At 41.7% G+C, this 13067-nt stretch overlaps 1 protein-coding gene across 22 annotated transcripts in view; it reads right to left on the bottom strand.

The window, feature by feature from the left end:
• Window positions 1-1062: 1062 nt before the first annotated feature.
• Window positions 1063-13067, bottom strand: part of LOC132129025 (rap1 GTPase-activating protein 1-like) — a 101057-nt gene continuing 89052 nt past the window's right edge. For 14 of the 22 annotated variants that reach the window (XM_059540434.1, XM_059540435.1, XM_059540438.1 and 11 more), the window contains 8 exons: window positions 8246-8355; window positions 7509-7604; window positions 6932-7051; window positions 4456-4591; window positions 4266-4377; window positions 4038-4132; window positions 3177-3224; window positions 1063-2414 (listed from right to left, as the gene is read on the bottom strand). In XM_059540434.1, coding sequence (XP_059396417.1) covers window positions 3216-3224; window positions 4038-4132; window positions 4266-4377; window positions 4456-4591; window positions 6932-7051; window positions 7509-7604; window positions 8246-8355 — 678 coding nt within the window. In that variant the 3' untranslated portion in view covers window positions 1063-2414; window positions 3177-3215. Of the gene's footprint in view, window positions 2427-3176; window positions 3225-4037; window positions 4133-4265; window positions 4378-4455; window positions 4592-6931; window positions 7052-7508; window positions 7605-8245; window positions 8356-13067 lie in introns of all 22 variants that reach the window. The other 8 variants (XM_059540428.1, XM_059540432.1, XM_059540441.1 and 5 more) reach the window with 4 other exon arrangements.

Raw genomic sequence — 13067 nt, 5'->3', positions numbered from 1 at the left:
AAATTTATTATACTTTAAATTATCATTTATTTCTGTGATGCAAAGCTGAATTTTTAGGATCATTATCACATGATCCTTTAGAAATTATTCTAATATGATGATTCATTATCAAAGTTGGAAACAGTTCTGCTGCTTAATATTTTTTCAGAACGTGATACTTTTTTAGGATACTTTGATGAATAAAAAGTAAAAAAAAAAAAAAAAGAAGCTATGTTTTTAAATATAAATATTTTGTAATAACAATATACACTACTGGTCAGTAATTTTTTTTTCTTTCTTCTTTTTAAATAAAATCAATACTTTTATTCAGCAAGGATGTGTTAAATTGATAAAAAATGATAGTAAAGAAAATATATTATAGAATATATATTATTAGTATTATTATTAGTATTAGTATTATTATTAATATATATTATTATTATTATTTTGAATAAATGCAGTTCTTTTTAACCTTTTATTCTTCAAATATATTAGACAGCAGAACTGTTTCCAACACTCATAATAAATTAGAATATTAGAATGATTTCTAAATGATCATGTGATAGACTGGATGTTACATGTGACACTGAAGGCTGGAGTAATGATGCTGACAATTCAGCTTTGCATCACAGGAATAAATTATTTTTTAAAAGTATTTTCAAATAGAAAACTATTATTTTAAGTTGTAATAATATTTCACAATATTACTGTTTTTCTGTATTTTTGATCAAATAAATGCAAGCTTGATGAGCAGAAGAAACTTCTTTCAAAAACATTAAAAATAGTAATGTTTCCAAACTTTTGGTCTGTACTGTATATATATATATATATATATATATATATATATATATATATATATATTTTAATTTAACATCTCACAGTGGCAGGCAGCTGCCTAATCAGTCTAAAACTTCATAGGCATAATGAAACTGCTTTCAGACACACAAGATTATTTAATTTTTTGTACTTTTTTCTTTCTTTTTTTCCGAATAAGCTAATAAGGCAAAGCTGAATTTTCAGCAGCAGTTGTGGCAGTCTTCAGTGCCACAGATCCTGCAAAGCATTTTTCAGGTTACAGCCGAGGTCTGAGTTTATCATGAGGACGGATCAGTTATGGGAAATGTATAAAACAAACATGAATCAGCAATGAGGACTAGTTTAATTGAAGCCACTAAGGCCAATCATTTATCATATATAGATAACAAAAAAATCTGCTAAGCTTTTCCCTTCATATATTTTGACACTTTCAGTAAGGCATCCTCAAACCACTCCTCCATATTTAAGCTCCATTCAATGCTTTTTGGCGTTAACAAAGAGCAAACATCACAATTAATGATTTTTGGCATTGATGACTGGTTTATAGATTAGCAACAGCAGATTTGTTTTAACTCAAAACTCCTGTCTAGACTGAGTTTTTAAAAGAGGACTGTCACCTTGGCACACAGTTCAGACATCAAACCATCTGTACATTCAAACACAAAGCAAAGAAGAGCCAAATGAGTCAACATAAGGAAAAGGATCTCCACTAGGGATTTCTATACAGTTTGAAAAAAAAAAAGTCCTTCGGGAAAAAAAAAAAGAGTCACTATAAGAAACAAAACTCGAGACCTTGCAGCCCTGATCATGAGCTGCTTGAGTGGCAAACAGATAAACAATCAACATGTGCATTATAATTCACTTGTAGCATTTAAAATGTTTATTTTGTAATTTCTGTTCAAAATAGTATAACATTTTAATATTGGCGAATTTTTTCTTTGCAAGAAAAGTTTTTGAGTGCTGTTACTCTTAAATAATGCCAAAGGACGTACTGCAATGCTGCAACAAATATCAGATTAAAGGTTTTCACTCCTGAAATCATAATGACAGAACATCAGTATCAGAATATGATAAATGGTTTGGTCTCTACAGCCCTTTGCCAAATAGCACATTTGATGTGTACTGTACAGTGAAGTCATACCATGTACCTTTGTCATTTAAGGTTTCAGAAACATGCGCTATCCCTGTTGCAGAGTCCACTAATTGGGACAGCTGAAAAAGCTTTTGCCGTGCAAGCAGATGAAATGTTCTTTAGGAGACAAACTTCACAGAATTGAATTTCAGCACAGTGTTAGGACCTCAATTAACCTGCTAGTTTAGCCACTCACCAGCACAGTGGCCTGTCAGTACACACTGCTACAGAGGAGGTTCTCATTCATTTACTGATGTACTCACAAGGAGGGTGAAGGACAAGTTGGAAGGAGGGCCAATGCAGTCTCTGGCTGCCTGTAACCAACTCCTTCCTGTTTCTGGTCAAGTCTGCGAAGGAATTCAGTGTCCTGATGGAGATATGGTCACATGATTGTGGTTCTGGGTCATGTACATGTTGTCACTTCTGCAGCCAACCGTTGTCGTCGCCCTCTTCTTCATCAAGATCTCGTTTTCTCTCTAGGGTGTTTCTAATGGGAATACTGTTTGGTTAACAAGGTTTGGGACAATAATCAGGTCACTGACACTATAGTAGCATGAACAACAAACTACATTAGAGTTGTCATATACAGTACACTGCATAAACTACATTACATTATCAATAATTCATTTTATTTAATTATGTGATTTATTCTCAACAAGGCTTCATTATTTGATCAAAAATACAATAATATTGTGAAATATTATTAAAATTAAAATAACAGTTTGAATATATATATATATATATATAAAAGTTATTTAATTCTCCAGTCTTCAGTGTCACATGATCCTTCAGAAATGCTTCTAATAAGTCGATTTGGTGCTCAAGAAACATCAAAGAATACCATTAAATATAAAACATAAAAAATATCATTATCTTTGTTGAATAATAATGCCGATTATTATTTTTGTGGAAAAGGTGCTACATTTTTTGATAGACAGAACATAAAAGAACAGCATTAATTTGAAATAGAAATCTTTTGTAACGTTGTAAATGTCTTAAATATCACTTTTAATCAGTTTACTGCATCATAGCTGAAAAAAAGTATTAATTCCTTTAAAATAAAAATCTTATATATTTATAATTATTGTTTTATTTCCACTTCTCTAATCAAAAGTGTTACCAAAAAAAATATCATTTACTTGCAGAACTTTAAAAGACTGTCATAATATTATAATATAAGATAAAGATTATGACATTACATCATGAGTTGATGAAAGAAAACTAATTCAGTCATGATAGTATATCTAACCTGCTGATGGATGTCCATGAGGCAGTCAAGCAGGAGGAGCTAGCAGTTCTGCACAGATGCACACACAGTAAAAGAGTTACAACAGACACAGTATTGCTAATTTCATTACTTGTAATAAAATCTATGATAAAAAATGTTTATCGATGAGCTTTTTTCTCATGACTGAAACGAGATGATGATGAGATGACAATAGGTCAATAAATGGCAACTGTGACTATATCAACATGCCAAATCATTGACGATAAAAGACACAACTAAAATGTACTGAGAAAAAGGAGACAAAACATTTGATTGCGGACTGCTGTACGTGTCTTTACTTCCCGAGTGTTCATTTGTGCGGTTGCCAGATATTAAGTTCAAATCCACAAATCAGAGATTCTCTGTTAAAAGCATACATTTTCTACCTGCTGTTTTGCTTAATTTTTGCAATCTGGCAATCATGTGCATGTGCTTGTTCATCATTGCGGAAGTGCCGACAATGCTCTGAAAACACTGTCAAACAAGTAAGCTGAAGTTTAGGGATTAAGTCATATTTTTAAGAAGCTTTTTAAGACATTTAAGTAGCTTTTATAAACATTACTGGTGTGCATATTTGACTAAGACTAAGATTAATTTAAAAGTAAATAAAAAATGACTGACAAAATTAACACCCAGACACAGACAGAAGTACAGAGCGGCAGAGTATACACACTCACCCAGTACTTGACTAAAGAAGCTGCCATCATTTATGTACAAACTGTATGCATAATATGTACACGGTTGTTTAAAAGTTTGGGGTCAGTAAGATATTGGCTTCTAATGATAGCTATACCTTCACACTAAAGCCCTTCACTATGTATAAACTAGATTAGTAAAACTCACAGATGAGGACTTGTGGTCATTTGGTCGCTCAAGTTTGATGCGGATGTCTGTACGGTTCTGCTCCTGGTTCTTTCCACCATCCGTTCTGCCAGGAGCTGGAAAAATAAGAACATGTAGTTAATAGAAATACACATAAGCTACATTACTACACAAATATACCACTGTTTTATTTTTCTAACCATGTTAATGGTGTGAGTGAATCTATTTTGTACAGCTTGTTTCTCTCACCAGGAGAGCTCCCCCGGCTGGTTGTACCGGTAGTGCTCATGTTGTCCTCCAGCCATGTGCTGTATGTGAACGAGTCTCTTTTATGAGGAGTATCTGCTGACGACAGACTCTCCTGAACGGGACAAATACAACAAGTTGATTAAGATGATTCTAGTCTGTAATGCATTAATGATATGTGTGCTGTTCTCACCATGCCAGTGTCGTAGTCCTCTGTGGCCTCTGTTTCATTTTCCTCTACCACACTAGCAAAGCTGCTGGCGTTAGATGAGGAGCGGGACAGGTCACGAGCCTCAGGAATGGAGGGAGCCCGGCAGTACATGCTTGAGCTACACATATACACACACATACAAACACGTTCTTAATGCCTTCACCCGTAACGAGCATGAAACTTCTATAGTTCTTGTTGTCACTTGCATCCACCAAAACACACAGCAAGGGTTCAATAGCAAACCCTATCAAGCACCAAATGTGAGTAAAAACTGATTTTGGCAAGAAAATAAAACAAAATGACTCTCTTGCATTAAGGTAAATGTAGTAGGAACTGTAACACTAATAGGGTGTTTCACTAGTTCAGTTTGTCTACTAACAATGTCCATATTTTCAGCCTTTTTTCTCAAACATTTCCACCACATCTAAAATTATGGAATTGGTGGTAATGATATTTTATTATTTTACATAATATTTTTCATGTTTTGCATATTTGAGAAAAACAATAACAGGACAAAACACACTATAAAATGTTACCAATAGGTTACTGTCGTAACCCCAGTTCTCTGAAACATCGAGTGGAGAGATCCACCTATGGGAAGGGCATCCGTACCTGACCTCTGCAGAAGCATCCAATTGCACCAAGTCTGGCTAGACAGACAGAAGCGCGCAGTCAATGCCAGGTAAGGCCCTACCCCTTACCTAAGGGCATATAATGGCTACGACGCTGCTATTCTCCAGTAAGTATATTCGCTTCTCGTGTGGCAAGCGGGGCAAAGCTGGTGGATCTCTCCACTCGATGTTTCAGAGAACCGGGGTTACGACAGTAACTTATTGTTCTCTTTCATCATCTCGTGTTCGAGATCCACCTCTGGGAGAGACATGGACAGCTCCCCAATTGCCCAATACACTCACAGTGAGGTTCTGAAAGCCAGAGAAGGACGGTCGCCCCAGGGAGGTGGTGCCTGACACGTCCCATAATCATGAAACTGCAATACTGACGCAAACACATGACTGCTGTGCACATGCAGCACATGAAACTTGTATGTAGTACACGCACGATAGTAACTCTAGCAACACCAAAGTGCATATAAATACACCCAGAAAGGAATGGAAATGCATGCTTGGTGACAGGAATGTACGTGACCTGCCGGCCCATTCCCTCCTATTCGTTACTTCCAACGTGGTTGCAGGGAAGGGCTAAGAAGACCCCACCCCTAAAACCGAATGTGCTACCGAGATGCTGGTGACATCCAGCCGGTAATAACGCACAAAAGTATGAGGAGAAGCCCAACTGGCAGCGGAGCAGATGTCCTGCAGTGACACTCCCCTAAACAAAGCCCAAGAGGTGGCTATGCCCCTTGTGGAATGAGCTCTGATGTCGTAACAGCTTCTCGGGCAGCATAAGGCAATGGCTGCAATTTTCCGGATTCTCCAGAGCTTCTTGAGCGTGTTTAAGGCCCAAACAAACCACACAGAAAGGGTGAAGATCCTTAGCGGCAATAAGGGCACCACACGCGGGCGGGCAGGCCCTTGATAGGATGTTCCCGGGAGAAGCGGAAGGTTTAAACAGTGACATACCAGCGAAGAACTCGGAAAAATCCGTGGCGGGCAGCCGTGGAAGGAGGAGCAGGTGAAAAAGGCGAGAGCACGGGCGGCTCCGAATGCAGAACACAGCGAAAAGGCTGAAAAGACGACTGTCACGCCTGGCGGAGGCTGATCTGGCGATATATCCTCCTGAAGACACGAAAGTGAGCAGCGTAATCCAACCGAACTGTGTCAGTGCAGAGATCGTGAGAAGCGAATGTCAACTGGAGAATAGCAGCGTCGTAGCCATTATATGCCCTTAGGTAAGGGGTGGGGCCTTACCTGGCATTGGCTGCGCGCTTCTGTCTGTCTAGCCAGACTTGGTGCAATTGGATGCTTTTGCAGAGGTCAGGTACGGATGCCCTTCCCATAGGTGGATCTCGAACACGAGATGATGAAAGAGAACTTATTCATTATCTCAAGGATGCTCTTCATTAACATGTTTGTCTCCTTGATAAGCAAGTACACTAACATTTGAAATTGCTTATGGGGCAATTTTTTTTGTCGTGGTGGAAATGGTCACAACAATTTTCAATATATGCCTATAACATATGTTATTAAATGTAATATTCTCAATAAAATAATGAGTTTCAAAAATAAATCATTATGTATAAAATCACTTCACATTCTCATAATTCTTAATTCATTTTTTAAATACATTTTTATTGATTAAGATGGAAACTAATGAAAGAGAAAAATAAAACCTATACATTAAAATACAAATGAAATATAGGATAAAAAATCTTCATATAACAAGCAGTTTAAATTAACCCTTTAAAAATATGGTTTAATGCAAATTTATAGTCTGATCCACACTGGTATATGTGAACAAATGAAATTAATCATCACTCAGGTTAATGCTTTCACTTTACCTGTTCTTGGTGATGAGAACCTCAGGAGAGCTCTGATTGGAGGAGTTTTCAGACTTGGGTTCCTGGGAGGCGTGGCCACTATCAGGCGTCTTCTGTGTGCTGGGAGAGCACTCTCTACTGCTGCAGACACACACACACACACACACACACACACACACACACACACCATCAGAGGACAGCATAAGCATTGTGTTTGCAACCCTACACTCAAAGGTGAGGTGACAGAGTCCAACTGCAGTCTACTCAAGCTTAAGGTTAGATTCTATACAACAGTACATGCTGATTCACATCACTACACTGAAACACATGTATTCAGAGCAACATCATTCAAAGGGCCTGTAAGTACTACAGCACATATGACAAAGGCCAGTTCATGCAAAATCAGTAAAACAGACATTGATTGGCTGAAAATCAGCAGACCACCAATCAGTTGATCATGTTGATTTTGCATGTGAGACCAGTCTAATAATGTGCGAAAGGCCATAATTCTTAGCATTTCAGATGCATTTCTATGGCCAGGTAAGGTAAGCAGCTACTCTATGGTTAAAGAGGTATCATTCTATGGTGACAGTTATACTTGGAAGGATCCACGACGAGCCTCCCATTCTTGAGAGTGACGCTGGGTAGAGAAAGACAGAGCACTGTCCTGTCCTCTGACAACAGAGCAGCAATTCTTCACCAAACATATGAACACACACAAAAGGAGGGAGTTCAGTTGGAATATTATGCTTTCTGTATGTTCTGCCAATAAAGGCTTGTTCAAACCAAGAACGATAACAAAGAAAACTATAATGATAACTATATTTGTGTCCACACACAATATTGTTCTGTTTATTATAAGCACAGGCTGCAATTATGCCATCCGCTGCTTTAAATGCACAAGCAAGATTATGTTTGAGTGTTGAATGTTTTTAGCGTTCATCAGCTGTAAAAAATCGTTTTGAAAGTGACTCCAATCATCGTTCCACTGTGTAATAATCATTATACAGTAGTTGTGGTGTGGACTACATCTTTATCAGTCTTGGTGTGAATGGGCCTTAACTAATATATTTTAATTAAATGTTTTTTTGTCAGAAAAAAGATAAGTATTGTATTGTTTTTGCATGTACATATGCATGATCAATAAATGTATGATTTAAAAAATATAACCATTCTGTCAATACTGACAATTATATCTCTTTCTCAAACTGGCCTGGGCCATCATGGGATTTTCATTGTTGAGCCCTGCTCCAACTCAAACACGCGCACATACTCTACCGTTCAAATGTTTGGAGTTGGTATGACTGCTCACTAAGGCTGCATTTATCTTCTTACCTCTTCTCCTGAACCTCCTGGATGTTCTCAATGCCGATAGCACTGCTACGTCGAGAGCTGAAGGGTCCTGACTTTTTCCTAGTTGGGCTTTTTCCAGGAATGATCAAAGACTGTAAGAGAGAACAAGAAGAAAAGTGAGCCAAGGATTCATACAGATACACCTTCACACTGTGATGGTCACCATGTGGTCTCAAAGGAAACATATAGTCATGAAAGGATAATACATCATCTATAGGTCAGGTCTATGTTATACCACTTGCAATTGTGATCTATTATTTCTTATATCTGTGGCATGCTCCAGTCTTTTTGAGAACAAAAGACACTGTTTCGTATCTTGACTGGCAAGGTGGATGTGAAGTGTGAGCTTGAGGGTTTCGGCCTGATCTGAGAGATGAAAGATGGGAGCAGGATCTTCTGAGCTTCACTGGGCACTGTGCTCTTGCTAGGGACACTTTGTTCTCTTCAAGCCTGAGTGCTGGGATTTTACAGCTACTGCTTTATGACTTCAAATGAAAGGCCTCCAAAAAGGCTTTTATCTAAAATGTCTTCAAAGGTTTCGGAAAGACTCTGTTGCCTTTTTCCTTTGTGTTTCCTACGCTATTAGCTCGAAAAGAGTGTATAGTTATCAGACTAGGGTACAGAAATACACCGAATAGTACATACTACGCAACAAGAAGTAACATTGGATATTAAAAACGCAGCAGAGCGATGCATTACATGCAGGAAGAGATGCTGAAAGGGGAGCAATGATGAAATCTCTGACTTTTCACTATGAACATAAACACTGAAACAATGCTGCTACACATAGATGTACATGGATCATTTTAAAGAACAGTGGCAACAGATATAAAAATGTGCAATATGACTTTCTGACTTAACAATGCTTAACTTTCAAAGTGGCTTACATTAGGAAAATGATCTGTTTAGTAAGACCTGATAGTATGGCATGAATATCTGCTTGGATAGCTGTTAAAATGATGGAGGCACAATATATTTGTTTCATATCAGTTATCTGCAAATATTAAAGATATTTTATAGTTATTGTCCGATATTGGATATTTAACATGCCCATTTCCTCTGCTTTTACGGATGAACTTTGCCATCTTGTTAAGCTCACTTAAAGTTCATCTTTACAAAATACTAATAATTTTAGTTAACAATTTAACACTTTAAATGTAATACTTGGCTAAATGAATCTCAAAATGAATATCCATTTTTTATATAGTACACTGTAATTTTGTGGTGCCTAAATTCACTTTAGCTTTTAAAATTATTGATTTTAGTTTTATTGTTTTATATTTAGTATTTTTTTTTCCGTTTAGGTAAAATAGTATTGAATTTTAATGGACAATTTATCAGTTATCAGCCATATTTTATTATAGCAACAAATTAAAAATACAATGTAAAAATAAATTAAATTGAAATTTAAAAAAAAATGAAAAAGATGTCATTATAATGTTAGATGAAGACTTGTAGATGTAGTCAGGGTAAAATGCTACATTTAATTTAAAAAAATAAAAACTGCTGTGAAATGTATAGTTTTTTGTTCTTTTTTAATCAGTTCTCTTACGAGAGCTGTCTCGTACTGCGTCTTAGCTAAGACGCTACGGGAAAAGTCTCTTTTCACGAAATACTGAAGCAAAAAATTATCCTTAATTTTGTATTTTTGTAAAGCGCATTTGCAGCAGTACACAGCCATAGGCGAGACGGCTCGTTCGCTCATTGGCTTGTTCTGCGGCAACTGCACAGCCTATCGAGCGCGGGCTGATGCAACATCAGACCAATAAGGGCGCTTCGCGCCCTTCTTGCCACTTCCCGCCGAAACGGGTGTGGCCCAACCTATAAAAGGAGCTCGAAAAGGCTGACTCACCTGATTTTTCATCTCTTCAGCGAAGCTCACGCATCGCTGGATCACGGAGGAAGCAAGCGCCGTCTGAGAAAGCACATCAGCAGGACGAGCCATTCTGAAGCTGCTGGCATCGCCGCCTTCCATTGCCGTTCCTGCTGCGCTATCCGGCGCCTATATCCTTTCAATCCTGTTATATACAAGCTGTTCTTTATGTGTGTGTGTGTGTTCGCCCTGCGACACACACTCGTAAAAGAGCTCGCGTCTTTTTTAAGATGCCTTCCTGCGGCTCGTCAGAGCCCCACTCAGCGAGGGAGACCGGTACGTCATCTGTGTCTCCTGCCTGGGTGAAGATCATGCAGCGCTCGCTCGCTGACGGCGGATGCCCCCACTGCGAGCTGTTGCCATGGTGACTCTGAGGACAAGCCTGGCCTTTTTCTCTGAGCCTGCATTCTCCGCTGCGCTGAGGCGCCGTAAAAGCATCGCTTCCAGCGGATTCCGGAACCGTCTTCAGCTCAACCGAGCTCGCCGGTTCGCCCTGCTTCACCGGCCCCCCCCTGCATCGCTTCCCGGTGGGCAGCGCCCGCTGTTTGCCGGCGCGTCGTCCGAGGAAGTCGATCTCAGGGCCGCGTCGGGGGAAGAGGACACGCGCTCTCTGCTAGCTTCGGGCAGTGAGGGCTGGGCGAGCTCCGAGGATCTCGCGCCTTCTGCTCAGAAGCCCAGCAGACGAGCTGACATCGAGAAGGAGCCGGGGCGAATGATCGTGTTGGCCGCGATGAGTCTCGGCCGCGAGTGGTTTGCACCAGCGCCCCCCCCTCTCGTTCCCGGCTGGATGGTATTTCCCTTTCGGATGAGCGTACTTCTCAAAGCCCGCCTCATTTCTTCCTGAGCTTCACGAAGAGGTGGCGAAGGCTTGGAACGCTCCATATTCAGCACGAACTCGTTCGTCTGTCTCACTAGCATTCTCCACACTGATGATGCTAAAAACAGGAACTACCACTCACTTCCGCCGGTGGAACAGGCGATAGCGACGCACCTTTGTCCGCCCTCTGCTGGACGGCGGCAAAAGCGGTGTTGCCATCTAAAGCCTCCTGTGTGACGCTGCGTCGGCGCTACTAACGATGGCTGCTTCATCGAAGCGCAGGTGTACGAGTTCCGCTGTGGCCGAGCTCTCACCCAAGCGCGCCGCTGTTTCAGTTCCAGGAATTGTGACTGTCTCAGCGTTTTCTGCAATGCGCAAGCCTGCACAGTTGCCCGCTTGCCTGCACACAAAAGCCGTTATCACAACAGCTTCAGCAACGCAGCTCGAGACCCCCGTTCTCGCTCTACTGGCCGTCGCCCCGCGCCGCGGGGACCGCGGCAGAGGATTACGGTGAGGCCGGGAGCCCCGAAGCCATCCTGGGAAAGCCATCTACGCATGCTGCATGACGCTGCGTCGGCACTACACACGATGGCTGCTTCATCGAAGCGCCGGTGTACGAGTTCCGCTGCGGCCGGGCTCTCACCTAAGCGCGCCGCTGTTTCAGTTTCCAGAGATTGTGACTGTTTCAGCGTTGTTTGCAATGCGCAAGCCTGTACGGTTGCCCGCTTGCCTGCACACGAAAACCGTTATCACGGCTACCCAGATATTTCCCGAAAAAGGTGTAATTTCTGGTGTCCCGGCCACGGCCGATGGTGCTATAAATGTAGTGACGATGCCCACTGCTCAGTGCCCATCTCCGCATATAAGCACAGCCCTTCACACAGGGCTCGCGCCTATAAAAGCGACTCAAGTCGATCACGCGCACTACATAGTAGACGTGCCCACTCCTCAGTGCCCACAATCACTATGTCACACGCGTCATGTGGTTTCTGTAAAAATGAAACCCGTGCACGTTCGTCCGGCCACGGCCGATGGTGCTATAAATGTAGTGACGATGCCCACTCCTCAGTGCCCATCTCCACATGTAAGCACAGCCCTGCACACAGGGCCTGCGCCCATAATGTCGACTCAAGTCGGTCGCGCACACTGCATAGTAAACGTGCCCACCCCTCAGTGCCCACTATTACTATGTCACACGCGTCATGTGGTTTCTGTAAAAACGAAACCCGTGCATGCTCGTCCGGCCACGGCCGATGGTGCTATAAATGCAGTGACGATGCCCACTACCCAGTGCCCATCTCCACATATAAGCACAGCCCTGCACACAGGGCTAGCGCACATAAGATCGACACAGATCGGTCAAGCGCGCCGCATAGTAAACGTGCCCACTTCCCAGTGCCCACATACACTATGTCACATACGGCGCGGGGCTTCTGTAAAAACGAGGCCCATGCACGTACATTCTGCACAGGCAGACAGCGAGTTTAAAGTGGTAAAAGTGCACACATGCAGCCCACGGTTACTCGCAGATATATCGAGTCCCACGGGACCCGCTCAGCCTCCCTCCAGTCGGTTAAGCGCCGGAACGGGGTCGAGGAAGAGCGATCTGCCCGCTGTGATCAACGCGCTCCCCGCCTCAGATGCGCAGCACACTCGAGCGCCGCCGTTGCCCAGTCAACAGAGCGCGTTTCGCATCCAGCCCTTAGCCATTCATGCAAATGCATGGTCAGTGCTTCCAGGGGTTTCGGATTGGCTGCTAGGCATTATAAAGAGAGGCTACACGCTACAGTTTTCTCGACGGCCACCGTGCTTTTCAGCGCGCGTCGAAACTACGGTCAAAACAGAAGTAGCACACATACTTCGGGCCGAAATATCAAAACTGTTGAGCAAAGGGGCTGTAGAGCCTGTGTCTCAAAGCGAGGGGGGGCTGTACAGCAGATACTTTCTGGTGCCCAAGAGAGACGGGGGTCTCCGGCCCATACTGGATCTAAGACAGCTGAACAGGCATTGATGAAACGCAGTTTCAAAATGCTCACGACCAGGAAGCTCCTCGCGCAGATTCGCAGAGGGGACTGGTTCATGTCAATAGATCTGAAGGACGCGTATTTTCAAAT

This window comes from Carassius carassius, chromosome 46 (assembly GCF_963082965.1).
Source record: "Carassius carassius chromosome 46, fCarCar2.1, whole genome shotgun sequence".
NCBI lineage: Eukaryota > Metazoa > Chordata > Actinopteri > Cypriniformes > Cyprinidae > Carassius > Carassius carassius.
This window is presented reverse-complemented; position numbering and strand designations above follow the sequence as displayed.